The following is a 23,538-nucleotide window of genomic DNA, read 5'->3' on the forward strand; positions in this document are numbered from 1 at the left end:
AAAGGGTTTAGGCTCCTCACAGTCAACAGTACATTGTAGAGATAAACAGGAGATTACCCCAAATTTTACAGGCAATGGGATTAGCTTGGAAAAAGAACACCATATTGACAACTGTTCTTCTGGATCAGGACAAGGCCGAGTGTCAAAACCTTTGACTGAGTCAACTCTACTTGTATCAAACAAACATAGGACTCTTATGGGATCTCCTTTTTCGGATGAAATTCAACAGTCCTGCGAGAGAACATTTGAGATGCCTTCTGCAATCTTGTCCTCCAAAGACCTGAACGTCACTCTGCTATCCAACTTTTCTTTCTTCTGTAAAGAGACAAGAAAACCCCTTACCCCCAATGTCACGATTTCGTCTATAAATTCTCCACATAGGTCTTTTTGTATTACCAGGGCAGATGGGCTTTCCATATTGCCCTTCATGAAACGAAAGAAATTTAACTCCAGACACTTTTATAATCAAGTTGAGAGATATTTGGGAAACTGCGTTCAAAGAATGAGCCATGGTAAGGTTCTTTTAAAACCATTTGTGTGTAAGTTTAAAACCATTGTAAGAAAAAGCCTCAAGTGCTGCAGGAACAATGGTGTTTACAAAATGTTTGACTCTAAAACGTAACTTCCAAGAAAATAGAATCTGATGTGTTGTTTCCAATCAGTGTACAAGTCTCTGGTACAAAGTAATATAAATGTAATGCATGAATGCATAAATAACGCCAATAATTAGTAAAAAAAAAACAAAAAACTGCAAAAATGACACAAGCCAGCATTCAATATATTAAGCCTGGAGAAATGATAAAGCAATGATAAATGGAAGGTGATAACACACCAGCCAATTTGAAGAATGACAGGAGCTAATTGGCTAGTGCGTTATCACATTCCACTTATTATTGCTTTATCACTTCTCCAGGCTTAATACATCTGCCTCACTGTCTCGTAAAATGCACTTATTTATTAAAGTTCTGGGTATTAAAATAAATAATAATAATAATGAACTAATTTTATAATAAAGTTTTTTTTACCCGTTCTTCGCATGGGAGTTTCTGATTTTCACTAGTCTCAAATTTACATCTCTATAGATTTACCGTCTTAATGCAAGTAAATATTAATCCATGGTTCTTGGCGTTACCCGAGGAGCACCCGTAGCAGATACGGTAAAAAGTGACAGGACCATTTTTGTAGTTTATTACATTCTACCCACTGGAGGTGCAGTCCAAATTTTGATCCGATCTTGTCTGTTTGGGTGTTATCGTTCACGCAACCCAAGCCCTGCATCAGTAATGACGTCATTATGTCAACTCCTTTTCATCCCCTTAGGGTAGATTTATTAAAATGCTAATTACGTAGTTGTCCTATTTCCCACCTGAAGAATACCTACAGTATGTTACATTTCAGCTTCCTAACATATCTGACATATATGACTATTTTCATTGCACCCATCTTCAAGTATAAGTTCACTACCCAACCCCTAAGAATTAGCGTGAAGATCCATATATGTTAACGGACAGCCTAAGGAACATATCAGTGTTCAAAATGCGATATGCTTAGCGACACTGAAAACTATGGATTTGACACGAATGCCGGTCATTTTGGACATTTTATTTTTCACCCCTCCCCCATACTGATAGGGGCTGAACTTGGACTTAAACGGCATCAGGTGTGTCACTATTCATCTCAGCGACCTCAAACTATGGATTTTTACATGTCACCCCCTTCCTACACCCACCACTAGGGGATGTCTTATCCCCACAGTATTTTTTTTTCCAGATTGTAAGTCATATGTGTACCAAGTTTGGTGTAAATTGCTCCAGGCATTCCAGAGTTATGCTGGAACAGACATACATACAGACATACAGACATACATACATTTCCAACACTGTCTATAGCAAACAGCCTCCACCAATATTGGAACTTGCTGGAATCTTTCATCATAAACTTGTGTTTGTTATTAAAAAAAAGTTATTTTTAATACCGACAGCTTTATTAAGAAGTGCATTTTAAGAGACCGTGAATGCTGGTTTGTGTTGTCCTAGAAAATGATCGACAGATCTGATTAGTTTCTATGGCCAGCATCACTATTTTTTTCATTTTAGAAGCTTTAGTAAATAACTCCTATGAGTTCGTTTGTGCACCCTATGTATATAGAACTTGCAGCCACAGCAGCTTGTCAAGGGAACTCGGACACAAGCTGAAGAAGTGATATTTTGATATTGCAGTTCCTGCAGCTTCATAGCCCTCCTGTCTTGGTCACCTCCGGTACCCAGTGATCTAGAAACTCATTCTTCAAACCTAACTTTGCTAGCAGGGGGAAAAGATAACTGACCAATACAAATAACAATACTTTCCCACAAGGCCATATTCACTGCTTCCATCTGAACATTGGAGCAGATGGAAGCTGTGGAACATTCTCAAGGCTCGAGTTTCACTAGACACCTGCCAGGCTCCTACAGGAGCAAATTATTCCATATCGTGTTGCAACTTTTACTCCATCTTGTCTTAACCTGCTGCCACAGCCGTGCTTGGTTCCTAGAAAACTGATTATCAGGAATGTCGGGGGAGATTTATATGGAGAACTCAAAGTGCTTTTCCTACAAAAGAGTAGAATATAAGCACTGATGTTCTTTTTATTAAGCGTTGTAGAAAGCTATTTAATAATATTTCTCATACGTCCTAGAGGATGCTGGGGTCCATTTCATGACCATGGGGTATAGACGGTTCCGCAGGAGCCATGGGCACTCTTAAGACTTTTCAATGGGTGTGAACTGGCTCCTCCCTCTATGCCCCTCCTCCAGACCTCAGTTTTAGAATTGTGCCCAGGCAGACTGGATGCACTCCAGGGGAGCTCTACTGAGTTTCTCTGAAAAGACTTGTTAGGTTTTTTATTTTCAGGGAGAACTGCTGGCAAGAGTCTCCCTGCTTCGTGGGACTGAGGGGCCAGAAGTAGGAACCAACTTCCTGAAATGTTTCATGGCTCTGCTTCTGGCTGACAGGACACCATTAGCTCCTGAAGGGAACTGAACGCTAGCCGTGTCTAGATGCTCACTCCCACAGCACGCTGTCACCCCCCTCGCAGAGCCATAAGTCAGAAGACAGGTGAGTGTAAGAAGACAGATCTTCAATCAAGTAAAGTGACGGCTGAGGTACCGGGGGGGGGGGGGCAGCAAATAACCTCGTAAACTGGAAAAAAGGGGGCATAAGATGCCAAGGCACAGCCCTACCCCGGCCAGTATAAATATTATGTGAAAAATCTCGGAGGAGAAACGTGCCATTGTGGGGGCGGAGCTTCCTCCTCAATCAGCCAGCACACTGTTCAGCGCCATTTTCTCTCATTCACAGAGTGCAGAGAAGAAGCTGGTCCTCCTACACTTCTGAACAAGTATCAGGGTGAAAAAAGGGAGGGCCTGAGTACTAAAACATATTATTCATAATATAATAGCGCTTAAAGGTTTCTGTGTACGGAGTACGTGACACTGGGATTTTGTCTCTGTGTACAAAGTACGCGGCACAGGGATTTTTTCTTTGGTGCCGTGTTGTGAACTGGCTGCTCCTAAACTGACAGATTATACTGTGGGTCTGTACCCTATAAATCCCAGTGTGTCTGTGAGTGTGTGTTGTACACGTGTGTAAGACAAGTTTGTTAGCAATTGGGCAAAACCATGTGCACTGCAGGGGGAGCAGATATAGCATGTGCAGAGAGAGTTAGATTTGGGTGGGTTATATTGTTTCTGTGCAGGGTAAATACTGGCTGCTTTATTTTTACACTGCAATTTAGATTTCAGTTTGAACACACCCCACCCAAATCTAACTCTCTGCACATGTTATATCTGCCTCCCCTGCAGTGCACATGGTTTTGCCCAACTGCTAACAAAGTTCCTGCTGCGATCAACTCAGAATTAGGCCCCATTTGCGAATATTGTGAATACTGATACCGATACGGACACTGATTCTTGTGTCGACGATAGTGACTCCAGGGAAATAGATCATAAATTGGCAAAAAATATACAATATATGATTGTAGCTATAAGGGAAGTTCTGGAAGTCACGGAAGCCACTCCTGTACCTCAAATGAAGGCTTATTTCTATAAAGAAAAGAAATCCAAGGTCACTTTCCCTCCTTCCCACGAGCTTAATACTCTCTTTGAAGGGATGTGGGTGAATCCCGAAAATACATTTCGGATTCCCAAGAGAATTTAGATAGCTTATCCTTTCCCGGTGGAGGACAGGAAAAAATGGGAGTCACCCCCTGTGTTAGACAGTGCTCTGTCCAGGGTGACAAAGAAGGCAATTCTTCCTGCACCTGGCACGGCTTCACTAAAGGAGCCAGCAGACCTCAAAATGGAGCCTACATTGAAATCCATTTATGTTGCCAATGGTACGCTGCTCAGGCCCACAATTGCTTGCGCGTGGGTGAGTCGCGCTATTAAAAAATGGTCAGAAAGCGTGTCATCAGAAATTGACACAATTGATAAAGATGAGATACTCCTTAAGTTAGGGAATATCAAAGATGCTGCCGCATACATGCTAGAAGCGATGAAAGCTATTGGACTCTTGAGTTCACAAGCCGCTACCATGGCAGTATCTGCTCGGCGGGCGTTGTGGGTTTGCCAGTGGATCGCGGATGCAGATTCCAAAAGAAATATGGAGGCTCTCCCATATAAAGGTGATGCTACCGCAGGTAAGTCGACATTTTTGCCCTCTGTGCCTGCACAGGCAAAAAAGACATATCACCCGCACATGCAGTCCTTTCAGCCCAATAAATACAAAAAAGCGAGAGGTTCCCACTTCTTTGCAGGTAGGTGAAAGGGAAATAAGTCCACAGTGGCTTCAGGTTCCCAGGAGCAGAAGTCTACCCGTACTTCTGCCAAATCTTCAGCATGACACTGGGGCTCCTTTGCGGGAGGCCGCTCGGGTGGGGGGCACGTCTCAAACTGTTCAGCCAAGGTTGGATTCTGTATGGCCTGGACCCCTGGGTTTTTCAGATAGTATCAAGTACAAGCTGGAGTTTCAAGACGTTCCCCCATGCCGATTTTTCAAATCGACCTTGCCAGCTTCTCTTCCGGAAAGGGAATCCGTAACAGCGGCAATCCAAAAATTGTCAGGGTCAGATCATAGTCCTGGTACCTTTGTCACAACAAGGGGATGGGTTTTATTCAAGCCTTTTTGTGGTTCCGAAGCCGGACGTCTCGGTCAGACCGATCCTAAACCTAAAAAATCTGAATCTCTACTTGAAATAATTCAAGTTCAAAATGGAATGACTGAGGGCATAGATTTCCAGTCTGGAGGAGGGGGGGGGCTACATGGTGTCTGTAGACATAAAGGATGCTTACCTGCATGTTCCCATTTATCCTCCTCACCAGGCTTATTTGAGATTTGCGGTTCAGGATGGCCATTACCAATTCCAGATGTTACCTTTCGGTCTCTCCACGGCGCTGAGGGTATTCACCAAGGTGATGGCGGAGATGATGGTCCTCCGTCAGAAAGGAGTCAATATAATTCCTTATCTGGACGATCTCCTGATAAAGGCGAGATCCAGGGAGCAGTTGTTACAAAACATATCACTCTCCCTGTCAATATTCCAACAACACGGTTGGATCATAAATTATCCAAAGTCACAATTGGGACCGACGACAAGATTGTCTTTTCTCTGGATGATTCTGGACACAGAAGTTCAGAGAGTATTTCTTCCGCTGGAAATGGCTCTGGAAATCCAGAAAATGGTAAAACAGATATTGAAACCATCAAGTGTGTCAATCCATCAGTGCATTCGATTGTTGGGGAAGATGGTGGCGGCCTACGAGGCCATACAGTTTGGCAGGTTCCATGCCAGAGTTTTCCAGTGGAACCTGTTGGACAAGTGGTCGGGATCCCACCTACACATGCACCGGAAGATAATCCTGTCGTCAAAAGCCAGGATTTCGCTCCTGTGGTGGCTACACAGTTCTCACCTACTAGAGGGACGCAGGTTCGGGATTCAGGAATGGTTCCTGGTAACCACGGATGCAAGTCTCCGAGGCTGGGGAGCTGTCACTCAGGGGGAAAGCTTCCAAGGAAAATGGTAAAGCCAGGAAGCCTGCCTTCACATAAACGTGCTGTAATTGAGAGCCATTTACAACGGCCTTCAACAAGCGGTACATCTTCTTCAAGATCATCCCGTGCAGATCCAGTCAGACAATGTAACAGCAGTCGCGTACATAAACAGGCAGGGCGGAATGAAAAGCAGAGCGGCAATGGCAGAGGTGACGAAGATCCTCCTCTGGGCAGAAAGACATGTAAAGGCTCTGTCGGCAATTTTCATTCCGGGAGTAGACAACTGGGAAGCAGACTTCCTCAGCAGACCCGATCTCCATCCAGGAGAGTGGGGCCTCCACCAAGAAGTCTTCGCAGAGGTGACAAGTCTTTGGGGAGTTCCTCAAGTAGACATGATGGCATCTTGTCTCAACAAGAAGCTTCAGAAATATTGTTCCAGGTCGAGAGACTCTCAAGCAATAGCAGTGGATGCGCTAGTGACCAAGTGGGTATTCCGGTCAGTGTATGTCTTCCCTCCACTTCCGCTGATCCCAAAAGTTCTCAGGATCATAAGAAGAACAAGGGTTCGAGCAATCTTCATTGCCCCAGACTGGCCAAGTAGGGCTTGGTACCCAGATCTTCAGGAGTTGCTCATAGAAGATCCTCTTCCTCTTCGCGAGGACCTGCTACAGCAGGGGCCGTGCGTGTATCAAGACTTACCGCGGCTACATTTGACGGCATGGCTGTTGAGCGCCGGATCGTAGCCGAAACGGTATTCCCAAGGAAGTCATCCCCACCCTAATTCAGGCCAGGAAAGGAGTAACGTCAAAACATTACCACCGTATTTGGAGAAAATATGTGTCTTGGTGTGAATCCAAGAAGGCTCCTACGGAAGAGTTTCAGTTGGGACGTTTTCTCCATTTTCTGCAGGCTGGTGTGGAGGCGGGCCTCCGATTGGGGTCAATCAAGGTCCAGATTTCGGCCTTGTCAGTGTTCTTCTAAAAACAATTGGCCTCTCTTCCAGAGGTTCAGACCTTCGTGAAAGGGGTTCTGCACATCCAGCCTCCATTTGTGCTTCCAGTGGCACCATGGGACCTTAACGTGGTGTTGCAGTTCCTTCAATCGGATTGGTTTGAGCCTCTACAAGAGATGGAGTTGAAGTTTCTCTCTTGGAAAGTGGTGATGCTTTTGGCATTGGCATCCGCACGGCGGGTGTCTGAATTGGGGGCCTTGTCTCACAAGAGCCCTTACTTGGTCTTCCATGAAGATAGGGCAGAGTTGAGATCTCGTCAACATTTTCTTCCAAAGGTGGTTTTCATCTTTCCACATAAACCAACCTATTGTGGTGCCAGTGGTTACTGACATGTTCACGGGGTCAAAGTCTCTAGATGTGGTTTGGGCTTTGAAGATTTACGTCGTTAGAACAGCTCGAATATGGAAAACAGAGTCTTTGTCCTGTATGCTCCCAACAAGATTGGGTGTCCTGCTTCCAAGCAGACTATTGCGCGTTAGATCGGAAGTACGATTCAGCACGCTCATACTACGGATGGACTGCCGTTACCGACGTCTGTTAAGGCCCATTCCACTAGGAAGGTGGGCTCATCCTGGGCGGCTGCCCGGGGGGTCTCTGCATTGCAACTTTGCCGAGCAGCTACTTGGTCGGGGTCAAACATGTTTGCAAAATTCTACAAGTTTGACACCTTGGCCGATGAAGACCTCAAGTTCGGTCAATCGGTGATGCAGGGTCATCCGCACTCTCCCGCCCGTACTGGAGCTTTGGTATAAACCCCATGGTCATGAAGTGGACCCCAGCATCCTCTAGGACGTATGAGAAAACAGGATTTTGATACCTACCGGCAAATCCTTTTCTCCTAGTCCGTAGAGGATGCTGGGCGCCCGTCCCACTGCGTACTTTACCTGCAGTTTTGTTATTAGTGTTACACAAGTTGTGTTATATTAGTTTCAGCATGTTGCTGTTATTGGTTCATGCCTGTGGGCGTGTGTTCTGTTGAATGCCATGTTGTGCGGCATGGTTGAGGTGTGAGCTGGTATGTATCTCACCACTAGTATTAAAGTAAATTCTTTCCTCGAAATGTCCGTCTCCCTGGGCACAGTTCCTATAACTGAGGTCTGGAGGAGGGGCATAGAGGGAGGAGCTAGTTCACACCCATTGAAAAGTCTTAAGAGTGCCCATGGCTCCTGTGGAACCGTCTATACCCCATGGTCATGAAGTGGACCCCAGCATCCTCTACGGACTAGGAGAAAAGGATTTACCGGTAGGTATCAAAATCTTGTTTTTAATAGTATCTTTGCGTAACATTGCTAGTCTTACTTTAGGTACACTCCTTAAAGCTTTATCTGTCCAATCTGTCTGGTGATAACAAAAATCTGGTAATGTATGGGAGCAAATGACAATCAACCATTTGCTCCTAAATGCTGGAAAACTGACAGACGATTGTATGGATACATTTGTTAAATCAAGTGGATAGATTGCCTGTCACTCTAGGTGTATTCAGCCTAAGTCAGTATTTATAATGGTTACAGGACAAATGGGGGAGGGAGCATTTTTGGATGCGTTAAAATATTTTGTCAAATGATTTGGAAGAGATATTTATTTTGCTGGTCATATACTCTGTACGATAAATGTACCAGATGTTGGATAAGATAGACTGCAGAGATGGGGGAGCAAGTAGTTTCAAGTCCGCAACTATCTGGCAAGTTGTGGCAGCAATGATATTGCGCAGTAGTGTTTTGATGCGTAGACTATGTAAGGGGGGCCCAGAGGTAGAAGTATATACTTTGGGTCATATGGAATAGGAGTGTTAAGTATTTGGTATGTGAGACTGATGACCTTACACCAGAGATTCACAATCTTCAGGCAGGATCACCATATGTGGAAAAAGGGGCCTGCAGCGGCGCATCCACTCCAGCATCTGTCAGACGTTCGGGATACATTTTACTCAGTCAGAAGGGCCCATAATACCATCTGCTTAATAATTTGTAAGTGTTCTCCTTGATTTTAATACCTATTGAGCTGGAGGCAGCATTATTCCAGAGCTCGGTCCATATACTGCTATCCAAGGTTGCTCCCAAATCCGCCTCCCAGGCCAATTCATGAGACACACATATGGGAGAAGGTTCCTCAACAAGCAGTCTATGCAGGAGAGAGGTTAAATTCTTAGTCGAGGAGTGTCTCAAGAATAAGGCAGAGAAGTTTGAAAGGAGTCCACTAAAGAGGAGGTGTTTCACCCTATTATCTAAGATGTAAGAAATGAAAAATAAAATTTGAAAGGAGTGCTGTAGCTGTCTGGATTCGGGAGAACTGAGGAAACTTACTATCTCTAGTAATGTTGTTTAAGTAAAGAATGTCCCTCTCTTTCCATGGGGAGAATGAGGCCTTGTTCTTACCCGGAGGGTAGCCGGGGTTTTGAAATATCAGAATAATAGTAGATGGACCAGGGGCCAATTAAAAATGTTCTTTTAGGGAAATACCAAATAGTTAATGAGTGGGAAACTATCAGGTGAGAGATACAGTCTCCAAACTTTTAAATGTTCCCTAAAAACTCACCTCTTCAGACAAGCCTATCAAATTCCAGACCCACCCACATAACCTTCAGTGCTTCCCTATCTAATTACATCTCTGTACAGTATACATAACATCACATATTTTGTCTTTCTTGACTCTCACACCCTCCTGACACTTGGCCAATATTGTGGGGTGATCATATCATACAACCCATTAAGAACCTAGCAATCTGGTGGACCATTATGCAATAGGTAACATCTATCCTTGTGTATCAATACCTATTTCCCTATAGATTGTAAGTTTGCGAGCAGGGCCTTCCTACCTCTGTCTGTCTGATTTTACCTAGTTTTGTTCTATTACTGTTCTAATTGTAAAGCGCAAAGGAATATGCTGCGCTATAAGAAACTGTTAATAAATAAAATAAATAAATACAGTAACATTCCTGTGATGATGAGTACTTGGGAGTCGGAGCAGGGAAGAAACTGTAGACCAGGGCTGGTCAAACCGGTCCTCGAGATCTACCAACAGTTCAGGTTTTCCAGGCCTCCTGGAGATCTGTAGAATTGTCAGTTCGGAATGAATGCAGAACATCTTAATTAGTAATGACTACACCTGTGCACCAGCTATGTGGTCTGTAAAATGTGAACTTTTGGTAGATCTCGAGAACTGGTTTGGCCAGCCCTGCTGTAGACCGTCCCAATTCAGTCCAGACCTTATGAGCACCAGGGTTAAGAATTTATAGATTACTTCATGCTCAGTAGTTAACCAAAAATTAGACTACTATTTCAAAATGTTCTTCCTGTTATTATCTAGTGGGTATAAAGATGATAACCAGTCAAAAAACGATGTGGCTTGGCCATAAATTTCCTTTTCTACTGAAACTATTATGAATAAATTCTTCTAACTTCACGATGAAAGAAATATATTGCTTTTCTCTATCGTCCTAGTGGATGCTGGGGTTCCTGAAAGGACCATGGGGAATAGCGGCTCCGCAGGAGACAGGGCACAAAAAGTAAAGCTTTAGGATCAGGTGGTGTGCACTGGCTCCTCCCCCTATGACCCTCCTCCAAGCCCCAGTTAGATTTTTGTGCCCGGCCGAGAAGGGTGCAATCTAGGTGGCTCTCCTAAAGAGCTGCTTAGAAAAGTTTAGCTTAGGTTTTTTATTTTACAGTGAGTCCTGCTGGCAACAGGATCACTGCAACGAGGGACTTAGGGGAGAAGAAGTGAACTCACCTGCGTGCAGGATGGATTGGCTTCTTGGCTACTGGACATTAGCTCCAGAGGGACGATCACAGGTACAGCCTGGATGGTCACCGGAGCCTCGCCGCCGGCCCCCTTGCAGATGCTGAAACGAGAAGAGGTCCAGAATCGGCGGCAGAAGACTCCTCAGTCTTCTTAAGGTAGCGCACAGCACTGCAGCTGTGCGCCATTTTCCTCTCAGCACACTTCACACGGCAGTCACTGAGGGTGCAGGGCGCTGGGAGGGGGGCGCCCTGGGAGGCAAATGAAAACCTTTTTTGGCTAAAAATACCTCACATATAGCCTCCGGGGGCTATATGGAGATATTTAACCCCTGCCAGAATCCGTTAAGAGCGGGAGACGAGGCCGCCGAAAAAGGGGCGGGGCCTATCTCCTCAGCACACAGCGCCATTTTCCCTCACAGAAAGGCTGGAGGGAAGGCTCCCAGGCTCTCCCCTGCACTGCACTACAGAAACAGGGTTAAAACAGAGAGGGGGGGCACTAATTTGGCGTTAGAAATATATAAAAAAGATGCTATAAGGGAAAACACTTATATAAGGTTGTCCCTATATAATTATAGCGTTTTTGGTGTGTGCTGGCAAACTCTCCCTCTGTCTCTCCAAAGGGCTAGTAGGTCCTGTCCTCTATCAGAGCATTCCCTGTGTGTGTGCTGTGTGTCGGTACGTGTGTGTCGACATGTATGAGGACGATGTTGGTGAGGAGGCGGAGCAATTGCCTGTAATGGTGATGTCACTCTCTAGGGAGTCGACACCGGAATGGATGGCTTATTTAGGGAATTACGTGATAATGTCAACACGCGCCAAGGTCGGTTGACGACATGAGACGGCCGACAAACAATTAGTACCGGTCCAGACGTCTCAAAAACACCGTCAGGGGTTTTAAAACGCCCGTTTACTTTAGTCGGTCGACACAGACACAGACAGGGACACTGAATCCAGTGTCGACGGTGAATAAACAAACGTATTCCTTATTAGGGCCACACGTTAAGGGCAATGAAGGAGGTGTTACATATTTCTGATACTACAAGTACCACAAAAGAGGGTATTATGTGGGATGTGAAAAAACTACCGTAGTTTTTCCTGAATCAGATAAATTAAATGAAGTGTGTGATGATGCGTGGGTTCCCCCCGATAGAAAATATGGGCGGTATACCCTTTCCCGCCAGAAGTTAGGGCGCGTTGGGAAACACCCCTTAGGGTGGATAAGGCGCTCACACGCTTATCAGAACAAGTGGCGGTACCGTCTATAGATAGGGCCGTCCTCAAGGAGCCAGCTGACAGGAGGCTGGAAAAATATCATAAAAAGTATATACACACATACTGGTGTTATACTGCGACCAGCGATCGCCTCAGCCTGGATGTGCAGAGCTGGGGTGGCTTGGTCGGATTCCCTGACTAAAAATATTGATACCCTTGACAGGGACAGTATTTTATTGACTATAGAGCATTTAAAGGATGTATTTCTATATATGCGAGATGCACAGAGGGATATTTGCACTCTGGCATCAAGAGTAAGTGCGATGTCCATATCTGCCAGAAGATGTTTATGGACACGACAGTGGTCAGGTGATGCAGATTCCAAACGGCACAAAGGTGTATTGCCGTATAAAGGAAGAGGAGTTATTTGGGGTCGGTCCATCGGACCTGGTGGCCACGGCAACTGCTGGAAAATCCACCGTTTTTACCCTAAGTCACATCTCTGCAGAAAAAGACACCGTCTTTTCAGCTTCAGTCCTTTCGTCCCTATAAGAGTCATATCTGCCCAGGGATAGAGGAAAGGGAAGAAGACTGCAGCAGGCAGCCCATTCCCAGGAACAGAAGCGTTCCACCGCTTCTGACAAGCTCTCAGCATGACGCTGAGACCGTACAGGACCCCTGGATCCTACAAGTAGTATCCCAGGGGTACAGTTTGGAATGTCGAGACGTTTCCCCTGCGCAGGCTCCTGAAGGCTGCTTTACCAAGGTCTCCCTCCGACAAGGAGGCAGTATGGGAAAAAATTCACGAGCTGTATTCCCAGCAGGTGATAATTAAATTACCCCTCCTACAACAAGAAAAGGGGTATTATTCCACACTATATTGTGGTACTGAAGCCAGAAGGCTAGGTGAGACCTATTCAAAATCTAAAAAAATTTGAACACTTACAAAGGTTCAAATCAAGATGGAGTCACTCAGAGCAGTGATAACGAACCGGGAAGAAGGGGACTATCTGGTGTCCCGAGACATCAGGGATGCTTACCTCCATGTCCCAAATTTGCCCTTATCACTAAGGGTACCTCAGGTTCGTGGTACAGAACTGTCACTATCAGTTTCAGACGCTGCCGTTTGGATTGTCTACGGCACCCCGGGTCTTTACCAAGGTAATGGCCGAAATGATGGTTCTTCTTCGAAGAAAAGGCGTCTTAATTATCCCTTACTTGGACGATCTCCTGATAAAGGCAAAGTCCAGGGAACAGTTGGAGGTCGGAGTAGCACTATCTCGGATACTGTTACAACAGCAGGGGTGGATTCTAAAGATTCCAAAATCGCAGCTGATCCCGACAACAAGTCTCCGGTGCTTAGGGATGATTCTGGACACAGTCCAGAAAAAGGTGTTTCTCCCGGAAGAGAAAGCCAGGGAGTTATCCGAGCTAGTCAGGAACCTCCTAAAATCAGTGCATCATTGCACAAGGGCCATGGTAAAAAAATGGTGACTTCCTTCGAAGCAATTCCAGTCGGCAGATTTCATGCAAGAACTTTTCAGTGGGATCTGCTGGACAAATGGTCCGGATCGCATCTTCAGATGCATCAGCGGATAACCCTATATCCAAGGACAAGGGTGTCTCTCCTGTGGTGGTTACAGAGTGCTCATCTTCTAGAGGGCCGCAGATTCGGCATTCAGTTTTGGATGTTGGTGACCACGGAGGCCAGCCCGAGAGGCTGGGGAGCAGTCACACAAGGAAAAAATTTCCAGGGAGTGTGATCAAGTCTGGAGATTTTTCTCCACATAAATATAGCTAAGGGTAAATTTATAATGCTCTAAGCTTAGCAAGACCTCTGCTTCAAGGTCAGCCGGTATTGATCCAGTGGGATAAAACATCACGGCAGTCGCCCACGTAAATAGACAGGGCGGCACAAGAAGCAGGAGGGCAGTGGCAAAAACTGCAAGGACTTTTCGCTGGGCGGAAAATCATGTGATAGCACTGTCAGCAGTGTTTCATTCCGGGAATGGAAACTGGGAAGCAGACTTCCTCAGTAGGCACGACCTCCACCCGGCAGAGTGGGAACTTCATGGGGAAGTTTTCCACATAATTGTAAACCGTTGGGAATTACCAAAGGTGGACATGATGGCGTCCCGTCTGAACAAAAAACGGGACAGGTATTGCGCCAGGTTAAGAGACCCTCAGGCAATAGCTGTGGACGTTCTGGTAACACCGTGGGTGTACCAGTCGGTGTATGTGTTCCATCCTCTGCTTTTCATACCTAAGGTACTGAGAATTATAAGACGTAGAGGAGTAAGAACTATACTCATGGCTCCGGATTGGCCAAGAAGGACTTGGTACCCGGAACTTCAAGAGATGCTCACAGAGGACTTATGGCCTCTGCCGCTAAGAAGGGACTTGTTTCAGCAAGTACCATGTCTGTTCCAAGACTTACCGCAGCTGCGTTTGACGGCATGGCGGTGGAACGCCGGATCCTAAGGGAAAAGGCATTCAGGAAGAGGTCATTCCTACCCTGGTCAAAGCCAGAAAGGAGGTGACCGCACAACATTATCACCACATGTGGCGAAAATATGTTGCGTGGTGTGAGGCCAGGAAGGCCCCACGAAGAAATTTCAACTCGGTCGATTCCTGCATTTCTTGCAAACAGGAGTGTCTATGGGCCTCAAATTGGGGTCCATTAAGGTTCAAATTTCGGCCCTGTCGATTTTTCTTCCAGAAAGAATTGGCTTCAGTTCCTGAAGTCCAGAAGTTTGTCAAGGGAGTATTGCATATACAACCCCCTTTTGTGCCTCCAGTGGCACTGTGGGATCTCAACGTAGTTCTGGGATTCCTCAAAACACATTGGTTTAAAACCAGTCAAATCTGTGGATTTGAAGCATCTCACATGAAAAGTGAACATGCTCTTGGACCTGGCCTGGACCAGGCGAGTGTCAAATTGGTGGTTTTTTTCTCAAAAAAGCCCATATCTGTTTGTCCATTCGGACAGGGCAGAGCTGCGGACTCGTCCCCAGTTCTCTCCCTAAGGTGGTGTCAGTGTTTCACCTGAACCAGCTTATTGTGGTGTCTTGCGCCTACTAGGGACTTGGAGGACTCCAAGTTGCTAGATGTGGTCAGGGCCCTGAAAATATAGGTTCCAGGACGGCTGGAGTCAGGAAAACTGACTTGCTGTTATCCTGTATACACCCAACAAACTGGGTGCTCTTGCTTTTAAGCAGACTTTTGCTAGTTGGATGTGTAATACAATTCAGCTTGCACATTCTGTGGCAGGCCTGCCACAGCCAAAATATGTAAATGCCCATTCCACAAGGAAGGTGGGCTCATCTTGGGCGGCTGCCCGAGGGGTCTCGGCTTTACAACTTTGCCGAGCGGCTATTTAGTCAGGGGCAAACACGTTTGTAAAATCCTACAAATTTGATACCCTGGCTAAGGAGGACCTGGAGTTCTCTCATTCGGTGCTGCAGAGTCATCCGCACTCTCCCGCCCGTTTGGGAGCTTTGGTATAATCCCCATGGTCCTTTCAGGAACCCCAGCATCCACTAGGACGATAGAGAAAATAAGAATTTACTTACCGATAATTCTATTTCTCGGAGTCCGTAGTGGATGCTGGGCGCCCATCCCAAGTGCGGATTATCTGCATTACTTGTACATAGTTACAAAAATCGGGTTATTATTGTTGTGAGCCATCTTTTCAGAGGCTCCGCTGTTATCATACTGTTAACTGGGTTCAGATCACAGGTTGTACAGTGTGATTGGTGTGGCTGGTATGAGTCTTACCCGGGATTCATAAATCCTTCCTTATTGTGTACGCTCGTCCGGGCACAGTACCTAACTGGGGCTTGGAGGAGGGTCATAGGGGGAGGAGCCAGTGCACACCACCTGATCCTAAAGCTTTACTTTTTGTGCCCTGTCTCCTGCGGAGCCGCTATTCCCCATGGTCCTTTCAGGAACCCCAGCATCCACTACGGACTCCGAGAAATAGAATTATCGGTAAGTAAGTTCTTATTTTAAGAGCCTTTGAGTAATACATTCTTATCTGAAAGTCCCCATGAGTATTGTAACCTTATAGTAACATATTATATTTCTTGTCCTTTATGACATTACTTACTGGATTTAATGATTACTCCCCAAAAAAACTGAGAACCGGTTCAGTAGCAGAACTTGTGGGTGGTGGCCCAGGTGCAAATATAGTTTAGGCCCCCCTCCTTTGCCCCACCCCAAATTCAGAATAGGCCACATGACAGAGGGTGACGGAGAAAAGGAGATGGGAAGAGGATGGCAGAGAGGGTGCCAGGGAGACTGTGACAGAGTGGATTGCAGAAAGGGTGATTGAGAGAGGCAGTGGGTAATGCTAGAGAGAGGATGACACCAGATAGAGGGAGTGGGTGACAGGGATAGGCAGGGGGTGACGCCAGGGAGAGGATGACAGCCAGTGGGTGACGCCAGGGAGAGGCTGGCTGCCAGTGAGTAACAAGTAGAGGGTGATGCAGGTAGAGGGTGACAGAGGATTATGCCAGGGAGGGAATCATAGGGAGAGGATGAAGCCAGAGAAAGGGTGACAGCCAGTGGATGACAAATATACAGTATTTCAATTTCATTACCTGGGCCCAGACCTGTGTGGATGGCGGCTCCTCCTTGGACTTAACTCTAGGGCCGGTCATGAGATTGTGACATCGGAACCCCGGCGCCCAAGTACAGCAGCCACAGAGAGAGAGAGAAAGCCAGGGCTGGAACATAAGATGGAAAGGAAGGAACTGAGGAATGGGGAGAATCCAGCCCCTCCTCCCTCTCCAATTGGCACGACTGAATGACAGGCTGTGTCACTCTTGGGGGAGGAGCTGAGAAGGGAGAGTGCGGCCCCACCTCCCCCTCCGGCTGGGACTCTCATCACCAAAATGTGCCATGTTCAGGCAGCAGCTGCGGCACTGGTGGTGGACAGTGCAGCAGCAGATGCTGGCGGCCCTTTCACTGCCTCGGGCTCAGATGCAATGCACCAGCTGCACCACCACTAGCGCCGCCTATGAAACAGTTCTATTTAAGACTCTGTGAGAATACATTTATAGCCCAAATCCTCCTAAAAAAAATAATAATAATGGTCTAATTGCATAGAAAAGGTATGTAGATTTTCATTTTTAGACACTCCTAATTTTTATTAGCTTTCATTCTAATGTAATTTTCAATGTTAGAATTTAGTAGATATCATGAATAAATTATTTTAATAAACCAGTCTATTATTAATAATAAAATCGTTAAAAACATATATCTAATGCAGGAAATATTCAATTATATGTAGTTGCTATACCCAAATTTGCATATGGATACATGATTTTTTAAAGTAGCCGTTTTAGAAGGGTGGTATTCATGTGACCGCCGGTCAGCTGACCGACAGTCACATGACCTCCTCCGTGAGCCCGACGGCTCACTATCCCGATGGTCGGCATGCCGACCAACCGGGACTATTTCCACTCGTGGGTGTCCACGACACCCATAGAGTGGGAATAGAACCCGTGGCGACCGCAAGGGGCTTTCTGCACTCGCCCCTCCCCGCCGGGATCCCGGCGTCGGTATGCTGCCGGGATCTGACCGGCGGTCAGGAGACCGCCGGTCACCAGTACTACACCCGTTTTAAAGAGGATGTAGTTATAATTTAGACAATATATAGACATGGTCAAATGCTGTTAAGATGTTCAGTCATAATATAGACATTCCTTTCTGAATGTCTACATTAGCAGAAATAGTTACTGTACATTTAAGAAAATGAAATGCATGGCATCCTCCCCACTAATCCATAAGCAGCCCTTGAATTCTGTGCCTGAGCTGGTATTGGAAAAAACGGCATGGGATCTAGTAACTAGTACCAGGCTAAACCAGGGCAGGCTTGCTAGGACTTGTAGGCTGCCTGTAAAGCACAATGTAATTAACTATTTAATTACCTTTAACCCCATACTTACAAGCAAAGGGTGCGGGAAATAGCCCTAGATGATGTTTGGGATGTGGGTGCCAACTTTACGGGGAATTCCAGCCTGGGTTGACCATTTGGGGCTGGTTAATGTTATGGCCCAGGGACTCATGCGGTGTGTCAGCCTTGTGTTGGTTATTAGGAAATAGGGCCAAGCCCCACACCATATTTATGGGTTGGGGGGCTACACATTTTTCTTAAATGTAATTATTTCTTTAATTGTAGACATTCATAATATAGGTATGTCTATGTTATGACTGTCAACCTTTTAACTGTCTAAAGGTGGGTACACACTCTTAGATACATCTGCCAATCAATTGATTGGCAGATAAAACTATGGATGGATCGGGCAGTGTGTTGAGCATACACACTGCCCGATCCATCGGGGACTGACGTCATGAACTGGGCGGGCGTGTACACCCACCTGCCCAGTTCAGCTGTCAATCACCGCCGGCCGCTGCTACATGTGTACGAGCGGCGTACACACACAGCGACGCGCCAAAATTTCGGTAGATATATTGGCTGTCGACCGTGCTGCAGGGCCGACATGATACGTCGGTGAACGACTTAGTTCACAGACGTATCGTCCGTACACACTGGCCGACGGACCCGCGATATATCGGCCAGTGTGTACCCACTTTAAGTCAGGCCTGGCCAACCTGTGGTTCTCCAGTTATTTTGAAACTACAAGTCCTGGCATGCCCTGCCACAGTTTTGCTAATAGAGAATGCTAAAACTGTGGCGGTGTATGCTGAGATGTGTAGTTTTACAACAGCTGGAGAGCCACAGGTTGGCCAGGCCTGGTCTAAATTATGGTTGCCGACATTTTGACCCTATTAGCATTTGAACTTGTCTATATGTTGTCTGCATTATTTCCCTAAAAAAATAATGTAGGTTAATACCGCGCTAAGGTGTGAAAAGCTGCTCCAATTAGAAAGTGATTAGAAGGGGTGATATGGGAGCGCTAGTGTTTATTATTGTATGTACCTGCAAAGTAAAAAAAAACTAATATTTTTAAAACAATTCTTAGCATTGAAATATGCTGCTGTTGTATTGCAGAATGTTTACACTTTTTTATTTTGAGTACTTTTGTTGGGATACCGGACGGCCGGTATGGAGGTTGCTGGTGTCAGAGTTTCCGTGTCTTATGCGGGCGGGGAGGTCGATTCCCTGTCTACCTGTCCCTATCCTACCTTCCTTCCCTGCGACGCTGGTTACTCGACCTGGCAGTCGTCCTCCGTTCCTGGCGTGTTTCACAAAACCGGAAGTGATCGCTCCGTGACTTCCGGTGTGACGTACTTCCGGTTTCCCAGGACCAACGCGTTTCGTGACTGAGCACTTCGTCAAGGATGATTGTTGTTCCTGTTGGATTAGTCTTTATAAAGGGAAATCCTCATAACTTTATTGACAAAAACGGAAGTCCTTACCGGAAGTGACTTCATAAAAAAGCGTGTAGCACATGTTCTATTACTTTGCAGTGTATTATATAGGTAAAGAATGAAATGTATGTGAAAAAAATGTATATGAAGATGATATTCTTGTACATTCTTGAACCATTCTTGTAAAGGAAAAAAGTTTTTTATATCAAAAGATTATAAAAAAACTTTCATTTCTAAAAAGACTTTCAGTTCTATGTCTATGTTCAGACCTCGTGGTGTCATTGTTGCCAGTTCATATATCCACTTCGTCTGTTTTTTTCAGATCGGTAGGAGATATAGTTACCGATTTTTCACGTACATTTCATTCAAGTCACTTCCGGTAAGGACTTCCGTTTTTGTCATTAAAGTTTTATGAGGATTTCCCTTTATAAAGATTAATCCAACAGGAACAACAATCATCCTTGACGAAGTGCTCAGTCGCGAAACGCGTTGGCTGCTGGGAAACCGGAAGTACGTCACATCGGAAGTCACAGAGCGATCACTTCCGGTTTTGTGAGTAACCAGCGTCGCAGGGAAGGAAGGTAGGATAGGGACAGGTAGACAGGGAATCCACCTCCCCGCCCGCATAAGACACGGAAACTAACACCAGCCACCTCCATACCGGCCGGCCGGTATCACAACAAAAGTACTCAAAAAAGAGTGTAAACATTCTGCAATACAACAGCAGCATTTTTCAATGCTAAGAATTGTTTTAAAAATATTTGTTTTTTTTACTTTGCAGGTACATATAATAATAAACACTAGTGCTCCCATATCACCCCTTCTGCATTATTTCCCTGTCAACTTTTAAACTGTCTACATATTGATTGTCAACATATAGTCCATGTTGATATTTTGGTTGTCGACACATTGTAGGCTACCTTTCGACATTATGGTATCTATATATAGTTTGATATCCAATTAGCCGCGGTAAGTCCCCCGTGGGCTATCAAATTAGCCCCGATAGTTGGCACTTACTGTATATGGGATTATGTTTGCCATTCCTCGGGCACACAAAACAAATTTCCTGAACCAGCCCTTTAGAGGCCCGTTTTTTTTTAGTTTTTTTTTTTTTTTTTTCAAAAACACATGGGATCAGGAACTTATCCTGGATCCCATTTGTTTTAGCCCGAAAATGGGTAAGTTTTTAGCTGAAAAAAAGGGCTATAGGGGGTCATTCCGATCCGTTCACACGCAGCGGTTTATTGTTGCGGTGCGAACGGGTGCAGAATGCGCTTGCACGGTGGGCACCGTGCGTGTGCGCAACGTTGCCCATTACGTCGCGGCTTAAGAAGAAAGCGGTTGCAGGACGGACCGCAAAGAAGATTGACAGGAAGAGGGCGGTGCAGGGCGGATCCAGACCGTTTGGAGCCATTTTCGAGGAGTGGTGAGTAAAACGCAGGCGTGCCCAGAACGGAGGGCGGAGGAGTGACGTCAAAGCCGAGCCCATCATCGCTGGATCCATCGCACAGGGTAAGTAGGTACAGTATAGGCCTAGTCTTGTTTTGTGTGAAAGTTTTTTTTTTAGCTTAGCAGGGCTGCACAAGCGACCACAGCCCTGCTAAGCTAAAATACACTCCCCAATAGGCGTGGGCTAGTTGATCACAGCAGAAAGTTGATGGCTGCGATCAACTCGGAATGACCACCATAATTGGATAGCCCAATTATGACATCAGGCTAAAATCTCAATAATAGCCCTTTTTTGCCAAAAAATGACCGCTCATTTATATACCCCCCTTTGAATATCTAAATTTTGACTGACTGAAGTAATATACCAAACCTTTTGTTTTAGAGCATAATGAGAAGTTTGCAGTGATATCCCTGTATTTTAGATGCTTTTTGCTTTTCTAGTTATTGATCGATATTTCCTCCAGATGCATCCCTTTACTAAATATAAGTTTGCATGTATCTTAAGAAGCATGTAACCTAGAACATGGGTTTGGAAATGGAAAAACGTAAGATTGTGTCTATACAATGAGAACTTTTGCTTTTGACTCTGAATCCCCTTTTTGGCTGCTGGAGATTTAGCATCAGTACAGACCTAAGATAGCCAGTCCAGTCATTTGTCTTAAGTTACAAATAGCTGTAAAAGTCTGTAAGTACCAATGACACCCAATAGAAGTTTCAATGTATGAAATCACTAACTTTATTATTTTATTTTTTGCAGGCGTTAATATTCAAAAGAACACATGTACTTCTCACAGTTCTACTGAGGAAATGGAGGTTTAGCCCATATTTAAACTACAAATAAGTAGTTCTTAGTTTTAGATCATTGTATGACGAAATTTATGTTTTTGTTTCTATGTTTTCTATTAAATTAAATTCTATTAAATTGTACATTTTTGTATTGTGTTTTTTTCTGTGGATGTTTTTTGCACATTTTCTATGTAAAGTTTTTGTTGTGGGGGGGATATGTAAGTATAGTTGGGTTTTTTGTTTTTTATATTGGATTCACTGGATCTGTTGCAGAGTTGAATGATATTTTCCGTTTGCAAAGTGTATGATTCGTATTAACACAGAGTTATGCACACTGGAAGTAAGTGCACTGTATGCCACTGTGGGCAATGCAGAGTGATACTCGGACCAAATCATCTCCACTTGTGAGTCGAGTGGGGATGGTCATCGACCATCAATGGTCTCCAGTCTATACCAAATGGTTTACAGCCATCAATTGTTTCCATGGGCCAGATAGAGGAGACCACCAGGCCCATGGAAACCATTGATGGCGATAAACCATTTGTCCGTCCCTCGGCCCCATTCCCACCCCCTTTTACACAGTGCTGCACTGTGTGTAAGAGCCAGAGGTGGTGTAACTCTGCTGGGCTGCTGATTGGAAGCTAAGTTCGTCAAGACAGCCATAGAGCGAGGTTTGCCATGGGCATCCCGGCACACAGTGGGGGTGATGTTCTAAGCCTTGAAAAGTGATCAATTTCATGGTAATAAAGTACCAGCCAATCAGCTTCTAACTACCATGTTACAGGCCGGGTTTGAAAAATGACAGGAGCTATGCACCGCCCCCAGCTCTTACACACATACAGTGTGCCGGGATGCTCCTCAAGACTTGCTCCAGACAACAACAAAGGGCAATGCTGGTCAGCGACGGGATAGTGTGAAAAATCCGATCACACTGGCGTTCACAAGGTGATTGACAGGAATAGGCTGTTTGTGGGTGGTAACTGACTGTTTACTGGGTGTGTCAGAGAAAACGCAGGCGTGCCCAAGCGTTTTCAGGGAGTGTATCTGATGTTCACTCCGATCAGCCTGCTGTGATTGCACTGTAGGACTAAGTCCTGGGCTGCACAGAAGAAAGAAAAGTAATTCCAGACGCGCTGTCACAGCTGCCAGCAAGGGATTGTCAGTCCCAATAAAGGAGTTTTTGCAACAAAAGATACTTAAGCCGGCGCTGGCTGTCTTTCCAATAATTAAATGATTAAACAACTATGGATGATAAAAAAACACTTGTATTTATTAACTAAACACTAATTAGTGAATAAAAACATGAATAAAATATACATTCACACATTCATATGAAGTTAGGGCATATGTGGAGCTGAAACAAATTTTAGATATGCTGCTAGTGAGTGTCCACTAAGGATCCCGGACTGAACGCTGGACAAAAGTTCCCTGGGGAAAGGAGTTGAAATACAGCTGGTTTTACCCGTATAAGCGGAGGCTTCCAAATGCTTTTGAAAAACAGCAGGCAAGCTGTATCACTTGTATTCAAGCTGGGTCTCTCCGAATGGTGCTGTAATGGGTATGTCCCACAGGGAATAATTCCAAGGCAGATGTTCCAATATTAGATTAGCATGAGTCCATATCTGGATCCTGTTGTGATGTGGAGCACTGGTACTGATGACGATAGCAGCTTTTTCACACTAGCAGCATATCTAAAATTTGTTTCAGCTCCACATATGCCCTAACTTCATATGAATGTGTGAATGTATATTTTATTCATGTTTTTATTCACTAATTAGTGTTTAGTTAATAAATACAAGTGTTTTTTTATCATCCATAGTTGTTTAATCATTTAATTATTGGAAAGACAGCCAGCGCCGGCTTAAGTATCTTTTGGGCTGCACAGAGACTGCACACAGTGGATTTTAGCAGCTCTGCATACACATTGGATCGCACACTTGCAACGGCGAATATGCACTCCCCCTGGAGGCGGTG

The 23,538-nt window shown here is 45.2% G+C and overlaps 1 protein-coding gene across 4 annotated transcripts in view; it reads left to right on the plus strand.

Annotated features, from left to right (window-relative positions):
• The window catches only part of LOC135047012 (5' exonuclease Apollo-like), a 98,839-nt gene extending 77,147 nt beyond the window's left edge, over positions 1–21,692 (plus strand). For 2 of the 4 annotated variants that reach the window (XM_063955417.1, XM_063955418.1), the window contains exons 4-5: positions 1–512; positions 21,536–21,692. The exon at positions 1–512 is cut by the window's left edge and continues 544 nt beyond it. In XM_063955417.1, coding sequence (XP_063811487.1) covers positions 1–512; positions 21,536–21,597 — 574 coding nt within the window. In that variant the 3' untranslated portion in view covers positions 21,598–21,692. The remainder of the gene's footprint in view (positions 513–21,535) is intronic. The other 2 variants (XM_063955415.1, XM_063955416.1) reach the window with 1 other exon arrangement.
• The last annotated feature ends 1,846 nt before the right edge of the window (positions 21,693–23,538 follow it).

This window comes from Pseudophryne corroboree, chromosome 2 (assembly GCF_028390025.1).
Source record: "Pseudophryne corroboree isolate aPseCor3 chromosome 2, aPseCor3.hap2, whole genome shotgun sequence".
NCBI lineage: Eukaryota > Metazoa > Chordata > Amphibia > Anura > Myobatrachidae > Pseudophryne > Pseudophryne corroboree.